At 39.8% G+C, this 26,293-nt stretch overlaps 1 protein-coding gene across 2 annotated transcripts in view; it reads left to right on the top strand.

Annotated features, from left to right (window-relative positions):
- Window positions 1-26,293, top strand: part of HSPBAP1 (HSPB1 associated protein 1) — a 39,663-nt gene that overhangs the window by 11,009 nt on the left and 2,361 nt on the right. Inside the window, exons 2-6 of one of the 2 annotated variants that reach the window (XM_031053379.2) lie at window positions 3,076-3,261; window positions 9,484-9,668; window positions 13,820-13,956; window positions 17,136-17,253; window positions 24,774-24,857. In XM_031053379.2, the coding sequence (XP_030909239.1) occupies window positions 3,076-3,261; window positions 9,484-9,668; window positions 13,820-13,956; window positions 17,136-17,253; window positions 24,774-24,857 (710 nt within the window). Of the gene's footprint in view, window positions 1-3,075; window positions 3,262-9,483; window positions 9,669-13,819; window positions 13,957-17,081; window positions 17,254-24,773; window positions 24,858-26,293 lie in introns of both variants that reach the window. The other variant, XM_031053380.2, reaches the window with a different exon arrangement.

Raw genomic sequence — 26,293 nt, forward strand, 5'->3', positions numbered from 1 at the left:
CTGGTGGACAGCAAGTTGTCCGTGAGCCAGCAGTGTGCCCCTGTGACCAAGAAGGCCAATGGGCAACATTAGGAAGTGTCCAGTTCCAGGCTCCCCAGTACAATAGAGACATGATGTTCCTGGAGCAGGTCCAGGGAAGGGCTACTAGAATGATTAAGGGTCTGGAGCATCTCTCCTATAAGGAAAGGCTGAGTGAGCTGGGCCTGTTTGGCCTAGAGAAGAGAAGGCTTGGGGGAAATTTGATCAATGTATTTAAGTATCTGAAAGGTAGGTGTCAAGAGGGTGGGGCCAGGCGATAGGACAAGAGGAAACAGGCATAAACTAAAGCACAGGAAGTTCCATCTGATTATGAGAAAGAACTTCTTTACTGTGAGAGTGACTGAGCATTGGAATAGGTTGCCCAGGGAGTCTGTGGAGTCTCCTTCTGTGGAGGTATTCAGGAGCCATCTGGACACAATCCTGAGTAATGTGCTGTAGGTGACCCTGCTTGAACAGGGAGGTTGGACTAGATGACCTCCAGTGGTCCCTTCCAGCCTCAGCCCTTCAGTGACTCTGTCTAATTGTGTTTTTTGTCTGGCATTTGAACAAACTCTTGTATGAATTTATACAAACTCTTGAGCTCTGAGCTTCCTACAGTATATTCACTGTGGTTGAAACCACACCTTTTAGAAGCACAATATGCACGTGGAAATCACATTAGAAAGCCACACAGAATCTACACTTGGTTTCAGTGAGTCTTGTCTCTCCCAGTAAAAGTTCTGCTTTCAGCAGATTGAACTTTTGACTGAAGTTACAGGATAAACCTGAAGCTTTTGCAATGAAACTCAGCTTTACAAAATCCTAAAAAAAAAAGGCACCAAATTCTTGCATTTCTTTGGATTTTTATATTCTAAATTAATTAAATGTACTGACCTTAAAACAAAAATGATTGAGTAGTCAAAAAGACAGCCATGTGGTGATAAACTTGGCCTAAGCAGGAGTAATTTCATTTCTATGAGTTGAAAAATCTGAGAGGAATGTTAAGGCCAGCCAGCTCCATCATCATGAAAGCTGCCTCTGTATGATACTATAATTGCACTGCTTAACCACAGAAGTTTTATAAACCCCATAGGAGTATTCAGATCTGGACTGAGTTCTGCCTTAGTCTTTGAACAGTGTCACTGAAAAAACATGCTGAGCTTTAAACTCTTACCATGCCTACCGCCAGCTCCTCGTATCTTCACTAGCACGTGCCATTGTGTCTGCACATGGTCTTTCTGCCTTACCTGGACTTATTCCCTCTAGGTATACTGACCTATTGCTTGGAAACCCCTAGAGCCTCCTTCTGGGGATAGAGAGGACCATATGGTAAGACATACGGTCCCCATGAGGCCTCCTTATGTCCGGGTTGTGCAAGTTGCTGGAGCGTGAGACTGAAGGCCAGGAGTCGTAGACATCTCTGTGTCACAGCAACACCATTCTGTCAAGTGTTGCTCTGCACATGAAAAGAAACGTGGAAATGTGGAAAACAAACTCCCTCCTGTCATCTGCCTTAAAAAAGGGAAGCCACTTAAAAATGTTATGTTCTGTGAATCTAAAGTAGCAGAGGTGTTTAGTGTTAAAGCTTCAGGATGGAGTTTCATGAGTGAAAGGAGAGAGGGATTCAGTTTCCCTGGAAGTGCGTGGGAAAAGGGACCTCAGCCCTGATACCTCCCACTAAATTCATGTTGAGATAGCACCTTAATTTAGAAAACTGAAAGTTTATAAGTTTATGGAGTATAAACCCTGTTGAAAGAAGGGGGACTCACAAAAGTCACCAAAGAGATATGGCATACAGCATGCACAGGGCTCCTTTTATTCCTACCATTTGCATTTCAACATGCATGTATTTATTTTGAACTGTATGTTAGAAGCAATCCTGAAGAACCCTCATTGGTGCTTTTGTTCCCATGAGTCATCTTCTGTGTTTCCCTCAAGTGGCACTGCAGGGCTGCTCGCTGTGGGACTGGCTGGTTCTCCATTACCTGTCCCACCATTCACACAGAGGGAGAGCACCCAGCATAAAATGGGATTTTTTTCATGTGTACTGATTTAACCCATTGTGCATACCAGACCATGATTTGACCCCTAAATAGAGTGATTGAATTAGGGGTTTCTATTGTAAATGAGCTGCTAGGAGTCATGGGAAACCAGATGTATCAGTTCAGTATGTTAAGTCTTAGGTATTACAGGGATACAATTTCTAGATGAGTTAACTTCAGTAGAGCTTAAAATAATGAGTGGATATTTTTATGATCCAAAGTTGTAGTGCACTGCGTCAGCTCTGTGGAGCTCTTATGTGTTGAGTTGTTTTGTTGTTTTTTTTTTCTTTTAAAATGTTTTCCTTCTCCAAATATCCCTAAAGAAAAGTTTTCCTGAAAATGCTGAGTTTATTCAAGGTTGCCACCTTTTCAGCTTGACAGTTTCAGTGGGGCATGTAAACAGCAAAGAAGTAAATGGAAATCTTGGGTTAGTTTAGGTTTTGGAGTGGCACAATAGCCATTTTCTAAAATTCTGTAGACAAAAAGAAATTTTTAAATGCTTTTGAAATACCCACTCTCTAGGTTATGCTGCTGTTCCTTGGTTTAAATCCAATGCATAGGAACCTGGTTTGCTATCTCTGACACTGAGTTACACTTCTTGGAAAGAATCCCATGCAGGAAGACTGTTACTCATAAAATTTATGTTCTCTAACCTCTTGGACATTATTTGTAAGGGTTTTTTATTGCTAGCCTAATCCTAAGCAGTTTGGCTGCAGTGCTTTATTGCCTAAGCTACAAGTGAAAATTCTAAACACATGCCTATTTTTATTTTTTTATTACATTTTATGTGCTAATACACTGCTTTAATTTAGTGTAAGAATGTTCTTTCAGTGTTTGCAGTAGAAATTTAACTTCAAAAATATCTACAAGTGTAAGAAAACAATTAACATAAAGAACATGTTCTTAATGTTTCATGTGCCGTGGTAGGATGGTGGTAGGATGTGGTAGGCTGATGGTAGGGAACATTTCATGTATCATAAATCATCACTCTAAACCTGTTTTTTTCTTTACATAGGTGAAGATGTCAAACCATTTACTCCTGAGAAAACCAAGGAAATTGTGATGTCTCTGCAGCAACCTGCAGTCTTCTGTAACATGGTTGGTGACTGGCCAGCCCTGCACTGGAATGCAAAATACCTTTCTGCTGCATTGGCTGGAAAGACAATCCAGTTTAGGCTAGGCCTGAAGACCATCGGTTTAGGTGAGACCGAAGTGAACAGTCACTACGTGTCACAACTCTTTCTCACTTTCTGCAAGTCTCTAACTCTCCGTTACCATTATTCACTCTCTTTTGTATTGCTTTTCAACTGCAGGCTTTGATTTAGGTCATGGGATTTGACCAACAGTAGAACATTATTTTCTCTTTCTTGTGTATTTATTTTTAGTAAGATATGTGGTGGGTAACACTAACACACAAGAATCAAGCATTTCCAATCCTAGCCATTCTATGATTCTGTGATCTCAGTGTTCTTTCCTTGTTTTGTAGTGTGTGCATTTGGTTCTGGTCTTAAACATGATTCTGGTCTTAAACACGATTCAGTTGCTCACATGACCTAAGTTTCCATATCCTCAAAGTACATCCTGAGTACATTAAAGAATTAGCCAATTAACCAGTCTGTCTTGGGTTTTTTTTTCTGTCAAATGCTGATAATTCTCACCTTTCTCTGGAGATTTTGTAAGGCTGTGATGATTTTCAATACTTTAAGGTACTGTGATGAAAGATGCTATAGAAGTATAAAGCATTAAGAAAATCACTTGACACCAGTTCAGTAATTTCACCTCTAACCCTCCAGATTCACTCAGGTATCTAGGAACATGTCATGAGAGAAAAACATTTTTTGCACTTGATTTTAAATACTGCAACCTGCCTGCAGCCACACAATGTTAGTCATGGTCTATCCATGGACAGAGTTTCATAACAGCAAAGGGAGGTACAGGAAACATTCTTCAAGGCTGCAATCTGCTAGCCACTTTAGACATTATGCATTGCTTAATTTTTGTGCCCTGTACATCCTTTGCCCTCCCAACCACATACCAAAATACATTTTGCTGTGCATTTTCTCCCTTGTCCCTAAAGTATCTTGTCTCCCTTCAGTCTTTTTTTTTTCTCTAGTCTTCAGAAATGTTCAATATAAGTCATGTTTTTAGACCCCTACCTAGCTATTTGTTCTCTACTCTTCTAATCTTATTTAGTTGAACTACCTCTTACTTGGAATGTAGGGCCTGCAGAAGACGTTCATATGGAAGTTCATATGGAAGTGGTAGAATTTCATCACATTGTCTTACTTAACAATACTGTGTGAAATTTGCTTTCTTTACAGCATCGTGACCATATTATTTCATGTTCAATTTTTGCAAGAGAAGTGATGAAACACAAAGAAGTATTAGAGGGAAAATGTGTGGGTGTTAGGATTTCAAAGCATTTTACCATTGTGGTTTAATGACTCCTATGCCATTCCTGGGAAAACAGATGTTGTTTATTCATTTTCTACAGATGGGATAACTGAGGTGTAGAATTAATGTTGATACACATCTTAACACCAACATCTCTATAGTTTAACAAGGTATCAGCCAGTTCTTGTACCACATGTAAAAGGCATCCCATTGCCAGTAGGAAAGACATTGCATATATGTGACATTTTCCTTGATACCTGTTACCTCGGTTGTAATACACAGAGCTTACCAGGTAAAAGGATAGTTTTGGTCCTACTCTCCATTCATTAGTAGGCACTTTTTGAGAGCCAAATGCTAATGTCAACTGGGAAAGCTTATGATGGGATTGATGGAGTGTTACGTAGCTAAGTGATGGATTGATGTTACCAACTAAGTAGATAAGAGTCATCACATAACAATAACTTGTAGTCACTAGGGATATAGAGTGGATTTAAATTGGAACTTGTATCTGGAAGTTGCATATATCTGTATTTTTGCTTTTTTTTCTAAAGACATCAATGCATAGGCAGTAATCAGTTTTTCTCCAGGAACCTCCATTATATGCTAATGTGAGCTAGAAGATGGGTAAAGCCTTCAGGGTTTATTTTGTAACTGAATGAGACCAGTGATGCTATAAAAAATTTGCATTGTAAGGATATATTAGTCAGGCCATTAGCCAAGCCATCTTAGAGTATGAAATAATGTAATACATTTTATGTGCCACTGTCATTTGGAAGATGGTTGATCTCACTCTTGCATGCTTAACATTGCTTTTTAACTAGGGTCTCCCTTTCTTAACATCGTTGTTGCTAACTTTCCCAGATGAAACAGAGGCAGTGATGTGGTTAGAGAAAGCAACAGGAGAATACAACTAAAATTGTATTTTATTATTTATGGGAATATTTATCCCATGTTTACAGTAGATTAATTGCCCTAAGACTAGACAGGACCAGTCCTGCCACTGAGTTGGAAACAGCTACAAGAAATAAACTGTTCTGCTTGTAGGTGTGTTTTGGCTTGAGAGTTTCTGAGGTTATTTAAGCCACAAGGTTCATATGGAAGCTCCAAAATTACTCGTGACCTGTTACTATGACAACTTCTTATCTTTCTTTAGTGCCATATCTGCAGCATGGGTGGGGATTCCCAAAGATTCTTTAACGTAAAAAAAGTTGCAAATGGGGCAACTTGGTTGGAGTTGCTTGGATTTTATATTTACTATTCTTGATAGTTTAGAAGCACACGGAAGACACATTTGAAACATGGAAAATGTGGGACCTAGGATTATTATCTGTGTGAATTATATGTACCTACCTAAGTTTGTGTGTTTGGTAGTGTTCTGTCTGATACACAAGTTAAGCAACATGTGTTCATAAGAGGGGAAAAAATACAGAGGATTAAGTGTTGACAGAGGTAAGATACCTCCAGAGAGAGTACCAGTGTTCATTGCACAAACAGTGAAGGTGCTATTAATCAGGAAATCCCTACCCATCTAGTTCTAACCACACTAAAATATTTCTTTTTCTGAAGTGAAATAAAGGTACAGAAGAAATAAAGGTACAGAAATAAAGCTACAGAAGTAGTTTCTGGTGGCATTTTAGCCCATCTTAAATTTCTTTTCCAACCTAAACAATTCTTTATGAATTGTTATGAACAATGATTTTAAACATTATTATAAACAATGAATTGTTATAAACAATGATTAATTGTTATAAACAATGATTAAACAATTCTTTATGAATTGTTATAAACAATGATTTAGAATTTAGATCATTTAGTTCCAACCCCCTGCCATGGGCAGGGACACCTTCCACTAGACCAGGTTGCTCCAAGCCCCATCCCACCTGGTCTTGAACATTGCCAGGGATGGAGCATTCACTACCTCCCTGGGCAACCCATTCCAGTGTCTCACCGCTCTCACAGTAAAGATTTTTTTCCTTATATCCAGTCTAAACCTCTGCTGTTTAAGTTTTAACCCATTACCCCTTGTCCTGTCACTACAGTCCCTAATGAATAGTCCCTCCCCAGCATCCCTGTAGGCCCCCTTCAGATACTGGAAGGCTGCTATGAGGTCTCCACGCAGCCTTCTCTTCTCCAGGCTGAACAGCCCCAACTTTTCTAGCCTGTCTTCGTACGGGAGGTGCTCCAGTCCCCTTATCATCCTCGCGGCCCTCCTCTGGACTTGCTCCAAGAGCTCCATGTTCTTATGTTGAGGACACCAGAACTGTGCACAGTGGTGCAAGTGGGGTCTCAGGAGAGAAGAATAGAGGGGCAGGATCACCTCCTTTGACCTGCTGGTTACGCTTCTTTTGATGCAGCCCAGGACACAGTTGGCTTTCTGGGCTGTGAGCGCACACTCCTGGGTCATGTTTTCTGGTTGTGTAGTAAAATTAACAATGAGTTTACTGTGAGGAAGCCGGAGGTAACAAGAAGTTGTGATGTTCATCAGTTATAAGTCACAAGATCTCTGGAGGAAATTTAGAGATGCTAAATAGAGCTGATGCTGTCAGAAATGCAGCTGTATAGAAAAGAGCTGCAACTTGGACATTTGCCCAAGAGGTTTTACCGCTGGGGATGGCAAAAGAATTCAAGCCTTTGAGGTCTGATGTAGAGAAGAACTAAAAAAAATGGCTGTAGACTCAGTAGCTGAATAGGAGGCTGAAAATACAGTACAAATATCATACACTGACAGTTGCATAAAGCTGAGATTTGAAGTGTTTATTGGACTTGGATGTGGATGGCCAGTTTTCTGGTTTGTTAATGTGTCTGTGCTTTGTTATAGTATTAAATGGCTATTCCTTTCTTGGATTATTCATTTAAATATTTTTAATTCTCCAGCAGCTGTGAATAGACATTTAGTTTTCTTTCAAGCTTAAAGAAAAGGAGGAGACATTTCACTTGCATTCTTACTGGAGCTTTAGAGTATTTCCTAAGGCTGTTACCCTTTCTTCAGTGTATTGTATTGCAATGTGTACATTGCAAACAATGTCATTCTGAGTAAAACGGAACTTGGCATCTCTCAGGACCAGACCTTAACTAAGGAGGGGAGCTGCTTCCTCGAAAGAGCGCTTCTTCCCTCTCTCCCTTTCTCTCTTCGGCTTGAATCTGTGGCATTAAGTGGGAGAGAGAAGGACTGTCATGTCTTCATATACCATGTCATCAGACATCACTGGTAACTTTAGACTTACATACATAGATTAATCTACAATTTATCATTTATGAAACACCTTCATCTTTCAGTCACTAAGTATTAGCAAACTGGTTAATAATGATCTTGCTTTCAGCTGCCCATTGCTAACATTTTCACCCTAGTTACAGTCTACAAATCCATTTAAGCAATGTCTAGATTGCCCAAATATGTTTTTTATAACTATTTCTTTTTCTATAAGCACCCACACCTTGGAACTGAACAAGTTATAAATTAAACCAAGAATTCTGTCCTGAGAAGATTGCATCCTAGAAGATACTCTTGCTTTTCCTAGTTGGATTATTTTTTTAAGCTCAGAGTGAAATACCCTGTGAGGTAGAAAGAGCATATTTCTTGCCTTTAAAACACTTGCTCCTGAGTTATCTTGGACAAAAGGCAGTGTTCTAAGCACTCTTTGTTCTCATCAAAATAATACAGATAGTGATTGTATCTTCTATCTAATTTTTCCATCAGACCAGCTTTTAGAAAAATTATGTGCATTGCATTAATGACTGGCTATCAGGAAAGGACATTAAACTGCAATACAGACAGGGAACCAGATATAGGAGGTTTTGGTTATGGCAGGTGATTTATGTGTCTTGTATTCCGTTCTTAGGGAGCTCTTTCCACACACAGACACAGGATACAGGTTGCTGAATAGTGAGATTTATCTTACATTTTTAGTTAATGAATTTGATAGTGAGGTGAAGGAAACCTACTACCTAGGCTACTACTATGGAAAAGGGCAAAATGATAAAGGTCTGTAAAAGCTGTTCTTCCACCCAGAGGGAATAAGAGCAAATGCATGACTCTGTGGGAACTGATGAAATAACAAAAAGAGAGAAATGAAGAATGAAGAGCTGCTGCTGCACAACAGCGAAAGGATCCCATTTCTGAGCAGCTGTGTGCAAGGTGCACAAGGTAAAATTGCACTCCTTGACAATTCATGCAGGCTGCAGTAATTTTTCGCAAGTAGTGGTTACAGTACTACAGTAAAGTAGTATTTTTTTAACACTGGGTAAGTCTCTTTGAAGCTGACACAATTAGCAGATGTGGGAAATTAAGATCTCTGGTAATACACAATTAAAGTATGCTGTGATGTGGGTGACATGGGTTGTCTTGCAGACCTTCCAAGTGACCTGACCATGAGCTGAAAGCTGTTATCAGTAAGCCTGACGAAAGCATGACGGGAACAAAACACTGCTGGTTGATACTTTTATGTCTGCCAAGGAACACCACAATATGCTTTTGTTAGTGTCAAATGAAATATAAGGACTCACAGCATTTTAGATAGATCATTGGCACACATGTGGCTCCATAATTTGCTTCCTCTGCATTACTGTGCTGATTTCATTATTGCTTTAGGGAAAGGGAAAAATGAACATGCCCATCTACATAAATTCATGGAGACAAAGTAAAGGGTACACAAATACTTGCATGCACATTTGCAGCTCACACTTAAGAAGCAAAGGACAGGTTCTCAGTTGTTTAGGGAACTTGGGCATATTATTGAGTAAATGTGCTGAAGGGTGCCTTGCACGTGAACAACAGTAACTATTGGTGTGCCTTTACCTTACAGCAAGTTCAAGGTAACAGCTGTTCACTTAAACCTTAATGAAAAGAACAATAGTCTCAGACTTAATTATGAGTTAGGTGATGAGAACCATGTTACTGACCAGAGTCAAGCCACCTACTCCCACTCAGTATCTCATGTTGCATTATCCATTGCTGAGAGAGAAACTACATATTATTTTAGTGAGTCTGGGCATGCTTGTGTAATATTTGGCTTTTCATTTGTTGCTCTAGTTCCCCAGTTTGAAACCAGGTGTAGTTATGTGAAGGCTACACTTGAAGAGTTTTTGGCTTGGAGTTGTGGGCAGCCTCCTTGTCTCTCTGGACCATTCAGTTGTTACGAATTCTCTAAATACTGGGCCTATGCTGACTACAAATACATTGCCAGGATATTTGAAGACAAGCCAGAATTTTTCCAGGTAAAACTTTAATATTATTTCTTCCTTATTTATTCATTGCAAGTTCTCTAGTGTAGTTTCTGAAACCTCTGCTGCTATCCCCTCTCTGCTCCTTTGGCCATTTATTTTAAAAATCTGAAATAAAAACTATTGGCTCTCAAGCTAATGAATAGCTAGTAGTAAGTGGCAGCCATCTAAGACTCTAGGTCTCCCTTGTATGCTTAAAAAACCTACCACAAGTGACAAAAACAGCCACCGGATTGGCAGCATTGCCTTCCCATTTAGCTCAGCATCATTTTGTCACTGGGCAGACATTGGAAGCACAGTCATGCATGTGACCTCTGCTGCTGAACACCTTACCTTCACCTCTGCTGAAGGCAGGAGTGAGATGAGAGTAGGGTGTGAAGATGACTGGCAGTCGACAGGCCTGGCATGTTGCAAACTTGACACCCTGATAGCTGCCCCACATCCACCTTGTACCTGAAAGGTACCTGAATTAACAGCTCTGCTCCGGAGAGGGGATTTGGTGGCATGGATTCACTTGTAGAAGCAAGGCTATAACATGAGTTTGCTCCATGTTTTGCCTTGTGGCTCATTTTCTCAAGTAGCTCAGTTTCTTCCCTTAATATAGTTAGGTTAGCAGTTTGCAAGGAGAGATTTTGCATCTCTGGGTTTACTATATCTTGATTGCCTGTGGGGGCAGTAAAATACATGAAGTAACCTGTCCATGGAAGTACATAATATATAGTAATTTCCAAATGTAAGTATTAGGAAATCAGGGAACCTAGGGTATTCCCTTTTACTTTCTCCATGTCTATCTGCTATTTCAGTGTATTGATTCTTCTACATTCCTGCTACTTCTCTTGCAAATTATAAGATGACAGAATTAAGGACTGCAATACAAAAGGTGTAGTCTTTCTAAAGATACAAAGACTAGTAAATGAAGCCTTATTCGTTTCTATACTTTCAAATTTTTCTATACTTACTATTCATTTCTATACTTTCAACTATTCATTTTTATACTTCCAAATCGCAATTCCATGCAAACACTATCACTGGGATGACAATATGAACTGATAAGCCCCCTCAAGTTAATTACTTCCTTAGAAAGCATTTCCCTTGCTCCTTACATGTATTTTATTCTATTATACCAGGAAAATTAGTATTTTTAAGTGCTTAGTCTTTTTTCAGACTGTCTCCTTTTCCCTTGTTCTGTAGCTTGGACTGTTAAGATTTGGGCACAGAGACCATCTTACCTTTCTTTCTTCCCTGCCTTCCCAAGCACACTGAAACACAACCAGGATCAAGTAAACTTGGGCTGCACAACTGATACTGGGTTGTGTTGTTTGAACCAAGTTGGGAGCTTCAGGGATGTTTCAGGCTTCCCCAGATATTTGTGTAACTTCCTCTAGCTGTGGTCCTGCCATGGTTTTCTCTCTTTCTGCCTCAGCAGACAGCATTTTCCTGTGTTTTATGGAATGAGATAATAGCAAGCTCAGAAGACCTGAATAGCTTCATTTGGTCAATAAAAACACATTTGAAGGAAACAACCATTTTCTTACCTCCTTCTTCCCTTTGCCCCATTCAAGAACAAAATTAAGTCTCAAGAAATTGCATTTCCATGCAGGTGTCACACCGCAACCTCATCGCCTGACCTATAACAAGCAACAGATTGTATTCCAATTTTGGAATAGACACATGTAATGGTTATGCCATGGATTTTTTTTCTAAAGCAGAATCAGGGAAGGGAAAAATCAATGGTGTTATGCAAGCAAATATGGTGTATGTCATCTGCCAGTTTCACAGGCATGGGAGTGAAATGCACCCATCAGTTCCTGACTGATACGGCTTTTGAAACACTGCTACACAATTTCTATCAGCCAAAAGAATTCTTGGTAGAAATTCTCTTCCATTCTTGTTTGATTTTGATGATAACCCCTTTTTTCTTTTTATATTTTATTTAGATTTACGTAAGGTGATTTGAAGGGGAAAAGAAGGCCAACTGCACTGTTATTTATAGTGATTAATAGGGCCATTTAGAAGTTGTTTGAAATTTAGATTGCACTGTTTATCATTTACAGTTGTGTGGGCTAAGGTAATGATTCCATTATTCTAATCTGTGAGCAGTATCTAGCATCTTACATTTTTTGTTCAGTTGATATTTCATTACAGAATTTGAGATATAAATCAGAAGCAAGATACATGTGTGAAGTTTAAATAGAAATGAGACCTTTTAAAGTGACATACGGGTACAGATTAACTTCATTATAAGCAGCAAATGAAATAAATATAATTCACAAGTAATGTGCCATCTGTTATGGTTGGAACACCTTTTTGTGCATTTCTTCTTACTGTGGCTTTTTATTGTAAGAAAGGAGTGCACTGTGACAAGATTTCAGTAATCCTACCAGTTCCTTTTCAGTTCATTGGTTAAAAACTATTTTACCCATAATCACTTCAACTATTTACTACAGCTGCAGCATTTTCAAAAAGTTCTTCTAAATCTAATATTGATTATTTGTGCTTTCTTTCCACTTAAATTGTAACAAAATACAAACCTATTTAGGTGTGAGTTTCAAGGGCAGAGACAGTGTTATGCTTAACTTTATCATTGAAATAGTTTTATTGGATTTTAAATTTTATGGCTGCTGAAATCTATAAGAGCAACTTTTTGATTTTTTGCTGCCTTTGACAAATGTTTGTATTATGCTTCTGCATTTTTTTCAAATTATGCCTTTAAAATCAATAACTTTGAAATCCAAAATCTCTAACAATACCTCATTTTTGGGAAGGCTATTGCTCATTTTGAGGGCTTCCTGATGCAGAGGCATGGTGAAGTCATCCTTATAATAATGTCTAGCTGTAGTTTTCCTCATCCATAAATCTTATCAAATGATAGTCATACATCTGTCTGGAAGCAGTTAGCTTACATACTTAAATTAGGAGGCTAGACTCCTATTTTCTCTTTATAGATAGCAGAGAGAGGCAGGCTTTTCCAAGCCATGAATGAGACTGCTTTGACAAGAGCAAGAGCCAAGCTTAAATTAGGTTCCTAAAGTTAGGTGATGTGAATGACCCCAATGTGCTGTATTGAAATGGAACAAATACTGTTACTTTCTTTTTCAAGATGGGAAAAATAAACCTGATAGATAAAGTGATTTGCCTGAGGCCATCAGGAAGCCAGGAAGTGAACCTCTGTTTTCTAAGGTTCATTCTGCAGCTCCAGCCAAAAGACACCACTATACTTCAAGTGCTTTCCAATAAACAAATGATCAGGCTCTGCAGGTGTCAGGGTGAGCTATAGAAACATGGGAAAGCTCTATCCAAGCTATATAAAGCCATGCTGCAAACCCCTTGAACTAACTGAAAAACACCTCTCCCTGCATTGTTCCAGCTACCAACCCCAAGGGACTGCTTGTGGGAGGATCAATGGACTGGAAAGCTCCAGGATCATGTTTATAACACATGCATACCTCTTCTGCCCTTTCTTACCCTGTAATCAAGTTAAGTTCATTGCCTTTGCAACTACGGAGGCAGGAGGAGAATTTGTTCATTAAATAGTAAGAAACTGTAAAAGCAACATATCACTATCAGAGATGGGGTAAAGTCTTGCATTTCCAGAATACATGAAGAAAGCTGAGACAGGTGGAAAGATAAAGCAAATATGCCATATGGGTTATGAAATTAGTTGAAAAGGGAATAGGGGTTCTTTCCTTCCTTTCTTTCCTTTTATACATTTTTTAAATGCCATATATGAAATTTTTCTGAAAGCAGTCCTCAGCTTGGGTGGATTGTTAAGAATGGAAAAAGGAAATAAAAGAGTGTTTGAAAAGAAGCCACAGGTACCAAAAGCAATTGGGCAGTCCTTCTGCAGAACAAATGTGTTAACTTGAGTGATATGAAAGACTAGGATGAGAACTGAAGACAGAGATCTGGGAGGCTATGTAGTCACATAGAAAAAGAAGGATGTCTGCAGAAAAAATGCTACTAGAGATGAGAATTTTGGAGGAAGGGGTATAGGCCATACATGCAGGAACTCCACCAAGGAGCAAACACTGCTGTGAATAAAGAGCAGCCAAGCAGTGGAGAGAGAAAACAACAGACTTGGAGAACTGAAGGTAAGATGTGAATCAGCTCACCAGCTTACATAAATAATCTTCTCATTGCTGTAGGATATAAGGTGGTCTGACTTTGGTTTTCCTGGAAGAAGTGGGGAAGAGAGCACACTGTGGATTGGTTCTGAAGGAGCAAACACCCCTTGCCATTTGGACTCCTACGGCTGCAACTTAGTGTTGCAAGTACAAGGAAGGTAACAAGTCCATATGCCTACAAGAAATACAGGAGAAAGTTGTACTGTTCCTTGAAGTTAGTTTTGGACTCAAGTATCAATTCTAGGTCCTGATTATTTTAGTTTTCTGAACTCTCAATAATTGAAGAGCATCAGAACCTTTTTATAGAAAATGGACAAACTTCAGGAGGTTGGAGTTTGGGTTGCAGAGGTCATACTTTCTTTTGTTTGAGGAAGATCTTTTCCGATCTGTGTGCTGTGTGGTCCAATAATAAACATTTTAATCTTCCTATTAGTTATGAATTTGGGAACTTGGAATTAGGAGATAAAGAGTTAAAAATAAAAAGCCCAGAAGCAACATGGAAATAAACTGCTTGAGACTTTTACGATATTATCTCTGTAAGAGCCTCTAATAGCCTGCTAGAATTAATTTAAAAGGGGAACATCAGGATGGGAGCAGCCAGCTGTGAGTAAAGTTAAAAGGGACGTTTGAGGCTCCAAACTGGTTTTGGAGCTTTGTGGCTTTGTTGCTGTTATCTTCTGCCTGTTTGCATTCTGACTTCCCCCCTCTCCCATTTTTTTTTCTCCTTTTCCTGTATATTTGCCTCAGGGTTGGTTTTTGTTTTTTTTTTTTTTAATCTATTATTGTTAGAGTTACAAAACAATTTGCATGCACTTTTTAGGTTTGATAGTATAGACTGGAGCAAGTGGGATTTTAATGTAATTAGGTACTCCGACATTTTATAGAACAGTAAAATCATGGTGGTCTTGTGATTATAGTGCAGGATTGGAAGTCACAGATGTTGGGTTCTATGCTGGGCAGCACTGCTGGTTGACAGGCTTCAAGGCCTGAGGCAAGCAAATTTTATTCTTATCTGTAAGAAGGGTAACTCCATTTAGCTCTAAACTCTGTAGTTCCTCTCTTTTAGGCAGATTTTCTTTCTTGCTTATAAACATCCTTGATATTCTTTGACTAAATGTGCAGCAGAGACACTGCATGCCACACTCAGCACTGTGTTTTGCTGCAGCCAGTCTATAGACTTCAGATAACATCAGTAAGCATTATGTACTAAAGTCCAGACACTTAAGTGTATTTATGAGCCAGAAATCTCATTGGAAACCATGAGACTTATATGGCTAAATATAATCTAAGGATCCACCTAAATACTGGGTGTACTAAGTACAGTAATGTATCAGACTTGATACCTGCCCTGACACTTTGATCTCTACCTTCAGGTGTTGAACTCAAGCCAGAGTTCCAGCATCACATGGCAATTTTGCCTGCCTTTTCAAGACATTTCCTCCCCCTCTGGTAGAGCAAAATTCTTGTTCCTCTCAGGAAAAGAAGAAGCCTAAAGCCTTTGCATGGCCTGAAAAGACAAAGATGTTTTCCTCTTCACAGCAAAGCCTATAAATAGATTGCAAACTTCCACAGGCTTGCAAATCCTGTACTTCTTCAGAGCAGAAAGATTCCCTTTTGAGACTCACAGACAAGACAGGCTCTGTAACATAATATAAGCTTATGCTAAACTTAAATAGATTTGACTTTGCAGGAAAGCCAGGGACAACTCCTTACCCCTTTGTTCCTATCTTCAATTTCCTCCTTGCATCCCTCGGGCTTCTTAATTTTTTGCTTCGTGATATTGCTTTGTCAAGAGCTTGCAGGATTAACCCATGAGCCTCCTAACCTAGTTACTCTCTGCCATTTCAGAGGGTCTAGCCTGGATGGAAAAACAAAGTTGCAGTAGGGCTTGAGTTTCAGGAGAACTGTTTGGTGCTTTGGTAATTACACAGAAATGTCAGAGTCCTGTGGCACTTCTGTCTTTGGCAGTCTCTGCAGTTCTGCCTCTCCTGCTCTTCTTTATCTTTTGTGGTTTTGTGCCATTTGGTTGCTTTTCACCCGTTTTCAGATCTGTGACTTAGAACTGATAGCCAGAAGCAGTAGGCAAAAAGCATGAAGTGAGTACCGAGGAAGGGGACAAAAGGAAATTATATTGCTAAAGTATAAAGCAAATAGAAATGCTGCACAGATTGTCCAAATGTGCTGTAAAGTGCTGCCTTTACTTTTCCATTGCTTAGCAAATGTTGTTGTACTGATTGTCTGGCACCGCTTAAATGTAATAAATTCTCTCTGTATATTCCTTTCTGGTTATTTCTATCACCTAAAGTACTGCCATATAAAACTTTGTTTCTAAATAACATATGTACCTGCTGAGATATTTCATTTATAGTACCCATAAAGCTGGCACCACCAGTTCTGGCATATTCTTTTTTCTGTCTTTGATCTGGTCCATGTAAGTGAATTAGAGACATGAGCTTCTGATAACAAGGTCCATGTCTCAAGTCTGCTTGATCCTGCACTGCAGCACATTGACCCACTTATTTGGGTATACAGATAGCAACCTGGAACACAAGTGCCCTCAGGAGCAGAATGGCTGTGTCCTGCTCCATCTGAGCATTTGGTCATGCTAGTAAGTTCTAACACCCAGTGGCCCACACAAGCCACATTTTCATCCTGTGTTACTGATAACACAAAAAATACAGGTGTTTCAGGATGTTTATGTGTATGGATGTCTTTTTTATTTATGCCATCTTTGGCATGGGGGCATCAGGGTGAGTTTTACTAAGAATGAAGGTTTTGTGACTGACAGTCAAGTAAGCACTGCAGGTTATGAATAGGAGACAGAAGATCATGTTGATACCCCTTTACAGTTGCCACCCTCATGGGTGCAGCAGCTATTAATTCAGTGAGTGAAAGTACATTGTCTCTAACAAAACCACTTCCTCTGGTTTATAGAGCAATTTTTAATGCTCTGAGCATCTGTAAATGCTGTGTGAGGCTCTGTAGAAGGGAGAAAGGAAGAACCAGATGGGAGAGCTTTTTTTTTTTTTTACATTTTATTTTATCTGCCTTTTAAAAATAATTGGTGAGAAGCTGTAAATCTTTTCAGTTAAAAAATTAAAAAGTGGAATGTTTTAAAAACACTTTTAGAAGACAGCCTGTAAGCACTGCCTGTGTTCTCACTGCGTAGGAGATTCACGCAGTGAGGCAGATTTATGTTTTATTGAAAGCCTTGCTACTGCCTTTAGTTCTTTGCTGTAACTGACATACACTGAATACATTTTTATCTTCTGTCTATTTTCAGGAAGAGATGGCACCTCTTCCCACCTGGTGACACCAGTTTCCTTTATCCCACCAGGATCCCTTATGAGGAATCCAGCATATTCAGCAAAGTCAATGTTGCCAATCCTGATCTGAAACGCTTTCCCAAGTTTAGGAACACAACAGCCCATGTTGTTACACTGAGTCCAGGACAGGTACTGTTCACATATGAGCTTTACATTACTTTAAAGATTATAGTCAATTATTATTTAACTGGCAAGTTAAGAGCTAGGGGATCTTAATGAATAGACTGTGGAACTTCCCTATCCCTACAGTCTGCACTTAGGCTTGATAGATTTCTCTCAGCACGGGAACTTTCTTTGCTCACAGATACTTTGCTAGACCTTTTCGTACAAAAATTGCAAACATTGGAGAGTTAGTTCAGTCAGCTGCCCAATTCCATCACACTTCTTGCAGTCACCTCTAATTTGTCTGCTTTAAAACTTTCCTGAGCAGTGCTCAACCTGTCTACTCTGAAACCAGTATGCTCCATAAAATGTGTTTGATTAATAAGCGTGTAGAGCTAGCAGAGGAACTCATGTTTTTATAGTGAATAACCTTCACCAGGGAACATTGGCCCAACTTGTTGCTTTAATAATAACACAGTGCTTAATGATGATACTTGCATTTACAGTGCACACCATCCAAAGGTTTCACAGTGTGTGGGTGCAAAGATATTATTAATGCTGTTTTACCGAGAAAGTGCAGTTATAAGTACACATAAGTATGGCTTATAGCCACACAGGCAAGTCAGCAGCAGTATGAGAGTAGGGCTCAGGACTCTTAATTCCTAGTCTCCAGCTGTAAATAGTGTCGTTCTTTATTTAATCAACATGGTTGGTATTTGGAGTCTGAATTACCCTTTTTCATTTGTTCAGCAGTGCATGTCCTTGCAACACACTCCTGCACATCTCAAACTGTCAGGCCTTTCCAAAAGAATTTTGCAGTGTTCATTGCTCTGATCGCTGAAGACAGTGGAGTTGCCACTTCTAAAGCCTTTTCGGTATTCTGTTACTAGATGTTTTCACCTTTTTAACCTGCCAGCTCAGAGACTTGTGTGAGTGTTCCCTTGCCCCTAGCTGGCAAACTCAGCTGCCTTTGACAATTTAAAAAATGGATTTTACTAATCCAGTTAATTTTGAGGAGGCAGAGTGAGGAGCACTCCTGTGAACTGCTGAGATAGCACAGTGGAGCAGGATAGTAGTTTTGAACAAGAGGATCATGCCTATCAACTGGGAAGAGTATGCCCTTCTGCTGTTGCAGTGGCAAATAGGAAATCTGTGATCAACTTTTATTGTTTGCCCTACATTAGCTCCTAGTCATACTTCCTGAAGGAGATGGTTAGTTTCACATTCCACACTTTGTAAAGTTGCAGTGTTCAATAATTTAAAGTAGAAAGAACAAATTTTTACAATTGATAAAAATGCCATATCCATTAAGCACTGCATTATCCATGATCCCCCACACTATTTCAATTTATAATCTCATTTGGAATGATCAAGTATAGTAGCAAACCTTTAATATTATCTTAATTTTAATTAGGCTTGAAACAATTACAAATTAATCTTGCTAGGAATAAAAATCTTGAGCCAGCTCAGTAATGCAAGCTGCCTGCATTGCCATGAAGGAGTTACTGTGTGGATTTGAGGAAAAGGTAATATAGAAGCAATGATGTAGCAGTGATGTATTACCTTCATCCATTTTATCAGTTCCTTTTGGGTTTTCTACCATCTCATCCAGAAACTTACAGGGCAGGTGTCTGGGGGCTGCTTCCATTTGATGGAGAGGAAACGAATGGCATAGAACTGCTTTGTTAACAGGGAAAAGGATCCCTAAATAATAGCAATCTTGATATGTGCTTAACAGTGGGTTTCATGTAGAATTAATACAATCACTACAGAATATGAAGCCAGCCTTATTTTGTGATAATACATAGCATCTCCATTCCTTCCCAGAGGGTATACAAAATATTTTTATTAGATATTATAACAATAAGGGGTTGAAAAATGAAAACAAAGGTTTTCTTAGGTATTCAGGAGAGTAACTGTCTATGGTGAGTGAAGCTTTGAATATCAAAAACTTAATGTGTCTAATGCCACCTTCTGGTCACTGTTTGCTACAAGCCATATTTCTGTACACTTTTAAGGCTTTAAAGCACAATTTCTTCATATGACGTTGTACCAATGCACAGCATGAACTTCAGTTGCATTTTTTGTGCTCTTCACTGTATTGTTCAGAGGTGAATCTCTGCTATGAATTTTGGTAGTTGGTTGAGACTTTAGGTTTTGTAAGATTTCATCCTGTACTTAACCAGTGGCTGCTAGCCGTGTTTCCACAGAAGCCTTAATGTAACTTCTGGTTATACATTAGTGACCTGATCTCAGTACAAATTATGATAACATTTAGATATCTAACTTACTGAAATAGCTAGCCAAGTAGTTCAAGAGTTTGTGGATATAATCTTGTTCAGCTGCAAAGTTACAAGCTGAAGGTATAACCCACAAATGTAGGGGCTCCTTATAAAAACTTGCACCTGCTTACCTGTGTGGTTATTAGAAGGCTGAGTGGTAAGTAGGGAACAGGATGTGGATTTGCACTCACTGTCTATTTTCAGTCATACCTTGATTGCTCTCACAAATAGACAAATACTGCTTGAAATGCTGCAAATGGGGCAAAACTTGTCCATTCTAGTATCTTCCACCCCACACTCTGGGACAAGTGTTAAGGATCTGTCACCTTCAACTTAAACCCTGTCCAGGACAGGTGTCCTGTCTGCCATCAGTGGGAGGAACCTGTCACCTCTACATGGCGATTCATTGTCTCTGTCTTGCACACTTACAGTCCTGCAGGAACATTCATCCCATCTCATTTTTAGCACAGGCTATAAAAGGAGCACATAGATGGTTAACTTTTTTGATGATTAAAAATAGGAAAAATTGGTATCACCTGGAAAGGCTACAAAAAAAAAATCTGAGATGCTATACAAATGCAAAATGATTGATCATTCTTTCCTCTGCCTGATGCCTCACCAGCTTCTTGCTTCCTTCCTGCTTGTTAATGTAATTGCTCTTAATCCATCTTCCTCTTAATCCATGTAACTGGACAATGGTAAAAAGACTAGAAAGCACATCCCAGCTTGTCTGAAGATGGACAAATAAGGCTCCACACATTTACCCTCCTAGTGGGGAGCAACCAGCTTGTATACTGTGCTTCCACAACCAATGCCATTCACTCTCATGCCACCCCAGGCAGGGAGGGTATTTTACACCAGGACCCATACTGTTACAGGCAGCACTCAGCTGCCCTGCTGCCTCCTCTCTTGCTTCCTGGCCTTGTGTCCCAGGTGCACCCTGGAGCCAGAGGAGTTGCAGCACAGCTCTATACAGCAGAAGTACAAGGAAAGTCCTAACTGAACTAGTCTTTGAGACATACCGAGTCCAAGAAGGATGCTCCTTTCCAGCCTTGGAAAACATTGTCACCATATGAGGGAAAAAATACTTTTAAAAAAGATCAACATTGCAGTTTGCTTGCTTCTGAAAGTCTATAAACAACCACTGCTCAAACAGTCTGTGCCCATGACTACAGTTATCACTAGGTTTCCTCTTTCTGTGCTCCTGCTGTGGTACCTAACACACCATGGGATCCTGCTCAGCAGCCAGGGCTCTCAATAACTCAGGACGAGCTCTGACTTCCAACCTGAGCAGGCAGAAATAAATCTTTGTAAGTCAGGGAGGAGTTTTCATATGTACCACCTTTAAAGCAAATGGGTGAGAACTTCAGATGGGGCTTGAAGTACAGAACAGTGTGGAAAAAAACAAGAAAAATATAACTGGTACCAAAAAATATAAGTCAGGGAATGTAATAATTCAAACTTTTGAAAAGGCAATGAAATGTTCCATCTACAAGTATACAAAATGCTTTTTTAAAGGGTTTTCAGTGAAAAATTACTTTTTGTTGGAAAAGAGTTTAAGTGATTTGCAGCATCATGCACAGTAGATGTTTGATAATTCTGTTTCAATGAAGGAATGAATTTTCAATGAATTTTCGTGTGGGACACTACAGTGCTGGCCCCAAGTCACCCCATAGAGAAAGAAGAGAGCCCAGCTCAAGCTCTAGACACCAAAACTATTGTCTCCATCACAGAAGAGGCAGAAAGGTCCAGGAGCTGAATTTACACTAGAGTTGCTGATGAAAACAGCACTCAGCCTGAAATACACATGGAGAACCCCACAAGTGCCCAGAAGGTCAAACAAACCAAAGGTGAAAGCTGCCAGTTCCTAAGTCTACTTTTCCATCTCTTCCCTAAGCTTCCTTAAGCCCTTCACCTGTGTCCCTATGGACACAGCATGGTAACAGCCACATTCCCTTCCTGCTCACCATGCTTTTCCCCAGCCTGTGCCTGTGCTTCTGATGTCAGTAGCCCTTGGTGCGCTGTTTCAGCACATGGGAAGACACCAGCTCAGGAGGGAGGAGAGAGGTAGGGTAAGCAGCACCTTCCTAGCACCAGGGCAGCCAGGTACCAGCTGGGACCTGGCATAGGCTGGGGTGGCAGTGCCTTCACAGTCCTCATGTGCTCCCCACACAGTTGACTACACATTTATTTATTTTATTAGTTTCCAGTGTTGCAAACAGCTCTGGGACTTGCTTGCATCCCCCCACACCCCCCATCTTTTTCTTCCCATTACGCTGGCATTCCGGCATCCTTTTCTTCCTGATTTACCCAGATATCTTTTTCTAATGAGCAGAAATTTCTTGGTATAGTATTTCACTCCAGGTTATGCTCTCTTTTTGAAGCAATTCCACCTTTGCTCTACCTTTGCACTGTATCGAGTTAATCATGCCCATTGAGAATTTAAACGTGTTCTGTTCTCTGCACTGTACAAATCTTCAGTGTTGCTTCACTTGCTCTCCCAACTGTTCTCTTGGCTTCTTTGCTCCCGTTACAGACCAGAATTTCATTTTATCTTTTCTGGGGTTTCTGTCCTACTTTGACTTCATCTGCTATATTTGCCTATCACTAGCCTAAATATTAAAATTATCTGGTTGGTTGCTGTTTAGATCAGTATCTTCCCAGCCCACAAAGCCAGATATATTCTGTAGAAAGCAGGCTAACACAAGATTATCTCTTGACTTGGACTACTTCTTGATTTTGCACTTCACATTCTCCCTGTAAAACGTTTGCTATGTTTTTGTGTACCCGTGTGTTATTTCACTGTGGTTTAATTTCACATTTGCTATTGAATGTAGTTTCAAACGTAGCTAAATCTGTGTCCCATATTCATAAATAAATGGAAGTCTGCTTTATTTTAATGTGGAGTTGATAGTTGTTTGGGGATTTTTTGCTTCTAGTTTGCAAACCTAGAAGAATACTAGTTCATAAAGGTAGAATAATCCTACTCCCCTCTTTGCTGGCTTTTTTTCTTTGGTCTTTTGTTAGTTCTGCTGCTCCCCTTGCCAGCTGAATTTTTTGCTTTTAATTACTTTTTTTTCCATTTCTTCATCTTCCTTAAAGTTTCAGCCCTGAGCATTTTCCAATATGAGTTCTTTTGCTGCTATGAATCTTTATTTTGTCAAGCATGAGCTTGCCCAAAAATAAAAGAGGGAGAGCAAGGGTCTTTATGGTACCCATTTTGTCTCTTTAAGCCACAGCTGTGTATCACTCCTATAAAATGCATTAGCAAACAGTGCCAGTTGCTGAAATGCAAAACATTGCAGTTATTACCCTTAACCTGCTGGCAAGTAAAACTTTATTAGTCTCTCCAAAGACCAAGTTCCTTCACTTTCGTTTGAAAAGACTGGACTAGCTGGGGGGGGACACACACATATTTTCCTCCTAGTTACACCTCCTCTTTCCAAATCAGTCCTGTCTCTGCTATGCATTTGAATCATGTTGAGCCAGCACATTCCATACGTAATTTCCATCTTGATTTTCCAGGCAGACCCTCTTACTGAAACATTTATACACTTCCCTTAATTTGCTTCTTGGTTTTGTTCCCTTACTACATAGTCGCTCTGCACCATACCCTAATTCCCTAGTGCCTTCATCCATTTCCCCAACATGTTGCAAGCTCACTCTTCCTACACAAGTCTCACAAGAAGGACCTCGTTGTTGTAAACAGCTACTTACTCCAGAAGCCAAGACACCTTCTGCTGTATAACCAAGTTTTCCAGGCTTCATCATTACATCCTGTCATTTGGAGGGCACCCAGATTCTTTAACGGAGTCTAGTGTAAGATCCCCCTTAGAACCAAGGAGTGGGGGGAAGGGGAAGATTTGTATGATTTGATAGTCAATGAAATGTGAGCAGACCCTAACCCTAACAGATAAACCTAATGCAGCTAATGCAGCTGCACTTGAAAGTGTAGGTTTCTGTGCTAAAAGCACCACTCAAACTTGTTTAGTGTAGAAAATGTGTTTTGGCTTCAGTGAGTGTAGGGTTTTGTACTCTTTTAGATGTCAGGAATAACCAACTCGTGATATTTTTCAACTAATGGCCCTCCACAGACTGACTTCCTTCTCTGCTCTGTATGCTGTACTGGATTAAAGTACGATTTCCAAATGTTTTTGACCTTTAGAGAGCTAATGTGGGTTTTGTTTGACTTAAATTGAAACCTGTGGAGTTTCAATGTGGAATTTAACAAAAGGTGGAGAACATTTTGTCCCCTGGCCCAAAAATGACCCTGCTCTGACTGTTTTATAAGTAACTGTTTATAGGAGTAGGCCACAGTTATTGTTCCCTACTTAGACATTTTCATTAGTGTTCTGATATAATGAAGCACAGGGCTACATAGGAAGCAGAACATTCTTTTAAATAATTAGTGTCTACCAAGAAAAAGAATTGTCTGCAGTTCAGATGCTGATCATTGCTTTACTTTCCCCGTTCTGAAGTGTATATTTTTATCTGTGTCTGACCATTTATATTCCTTGTCAAAAACAATCTTTTATGCTTTACTTGATAGCTCTGTGTTAATCTAATGTTCAGTAATCTGTAAAGCTTGTCCTATATCATCAAAACAACATTAACGTCTCTGTACCATAAAAGCCATGGGTTGGAATCAATTTTATGTCACAGCTATCATCCCAATATAGTTGTAAAGCTTTCCTCTAAACTAGATTGTCATGGTTCCTGGGACACCCTCTTTTGAAAGCCTGTCTACTAAAAGTGGCATGTTTAATACTGGTGATTATTTACAGAATTAAAGCTCCATATCATGAGTCACGTAGATGAGCATTAGGATACCTAGTTTTGGAGGAAGCCAGCTGGCAGTCCTTCTACAACTGTGAAGTCTGCTCAATTGGAGAGTCTACAGAATACTGCTTGGCTGAGACTTCCTCTAAAGCCCTGCTCTACTGCTACACCAGCTGCACTCTCTTCTTACAGCCAGACCTTGCTTACCTAGAGCAGTTATAAGGTTACAGTCCTGCTTCATATGAGAAGGAATTTAGATCAGAGCTAATTCTGGATCGTGTCCACTTCTTACATAATAGTATTGATACAATGGGAGGGGAGAGAGGGTTGAGAAAAGGCTCTTTAGAGGAAAGAAATAAAGATCAGCTCCTACCCCACCCTTATTCCTTGCCTCATTCTGCCTCTGCATCCCACATCACCTTAAATAATCCACCTTATATTTCTTCAAGCTTCTTCTAGTATCTAATGCAACATCTCTAATTTCAGGTCCTGCTTGTTCCAAGGCACTGGTGGCACTATGTGGAATCCATTGATCCCATCACTATCAGCATAAACTCTTGGATTGAACTGGTATTTTCCTTTTTATGTCATGGTGATGTAGCACTTTCATGTCTGCATGGACATTTGTCCCTTGCCTGCCAGGTTCAGCCCTATTGGGTGTTCTGTATTCAGAAACTGGGGAGAGAAGTGCCCTTATGGATACAGCTTTTCCTAAAGAACTATCCAAGGTTCCAAATCCGAAGCCCCAGTTCAGCAGAAATCACATGCAAGTTTACCTCCATCAGGCAAACTGTTAAACACAAGCTAAACTTTTCATGTCCAATTTCTTATAGGCTACCTAGCTTCATGATGAATAGGGGACAACAAAACAGCAACTTCACCTCAAGCACATGCTTACATGCAAAGCTAAATTAGAATTTAAATTGGATTAATGTGATAGGAAGGGGGTGGCAGAAGACTCCTAAATTTTAATTTCTTTGTAATAGTTTTGATTTGCCTAGAGTTGTATTTTCTCAAGTATTTCATTAATTTTCTTTTCTCCAGGCTTTGATTTTTCTTGCTCATGTTAACCAGTATGTATGGAATGGTTCCAGGGATACCAGAGTAGTTTGGGTTGGATGGTACCTTTAAAGGTCATCTAGTCCAAGCTCCCTGCAGGGACATCTCAATGCTCTAGAAAGTGTTCTGATTCCTATTGCTTTATCATGAATCCTAGCTTAATATAAATGAAAATTAAAGACCCTTTCAAATAGACTGTGAAAGCTGCCTCACTAAAATACATAGTGTTTCCCCCCTTCCCCTTCCTCCCTCTCCCCTTTCCTTTTTAAAACCTTTATTAGATTGGAAATCTGCATGGAGATGAAGACCCCATAACACATTTCTCATACCAGCATCAAACCAAGCAGTTGCAGAGCAGGGGAGCTTGCTTGGGTGTTTCCCTTATGAAGAAATTTTCCAGATGAGACTATGTACTTAGAAAGAACAGCAGGCCCCAGCCCAAACCAAGCTCTCACACAGCCCTAACTGTAGTCAGGCAGTGTCTAGTGCCAGAGAAAGACCTTGATGTCAACGCACACACTTGTACCCTAAGCTGTGCCTCATGAATTGTCCCGCTCTGGAAGAGCACATCAGGGTTTGATCAGTTGTGCTAGGCTGGTATCTCCCAGGTGGCTGGGTGGTGCTTTAGCTACAGCATTTTTAGATGTTTTTATGTGCTGCAGGAAAAAAGGATGAAATAGTGGAGCTAAAACTCCATGGCCTTTCTTGTCATAAAGGTCTTGGAGAATTCACTAAGACCCTGTTTGATGACAGCTAAAGCACGTAGTGATGTGCCAAAAACAGAGGAGTGTTTGCTGGATCTTGCTAATGAGTGACACGCACGCTTGCCTTCCCCAGATATCAAAAGCTGCCATAAGCAAGTGTTGCTTTTGCAACCCAGATGAAAGGTCCTTATAGAAATTGTCCCTATAGCTCTTGGTGTTCAAACAGCACTGTCTGGTGTTAGG

Source organism: Melopsittacus undulatus, chromosome 4, assembly GCF_012275295.1.
Source record: "Melopsittacus undulatus isolate bMelUnd1 chromosome 4, bMelUnd1.mat.Z, whole genome shotgun sequence".
Taxonomy (NCBI): Eukaryota; Metazoa; Chordata; class Aves; order Psittaciformes; family Psittaculidae; genus Melopsittacus; species Melopsittacus undulatus.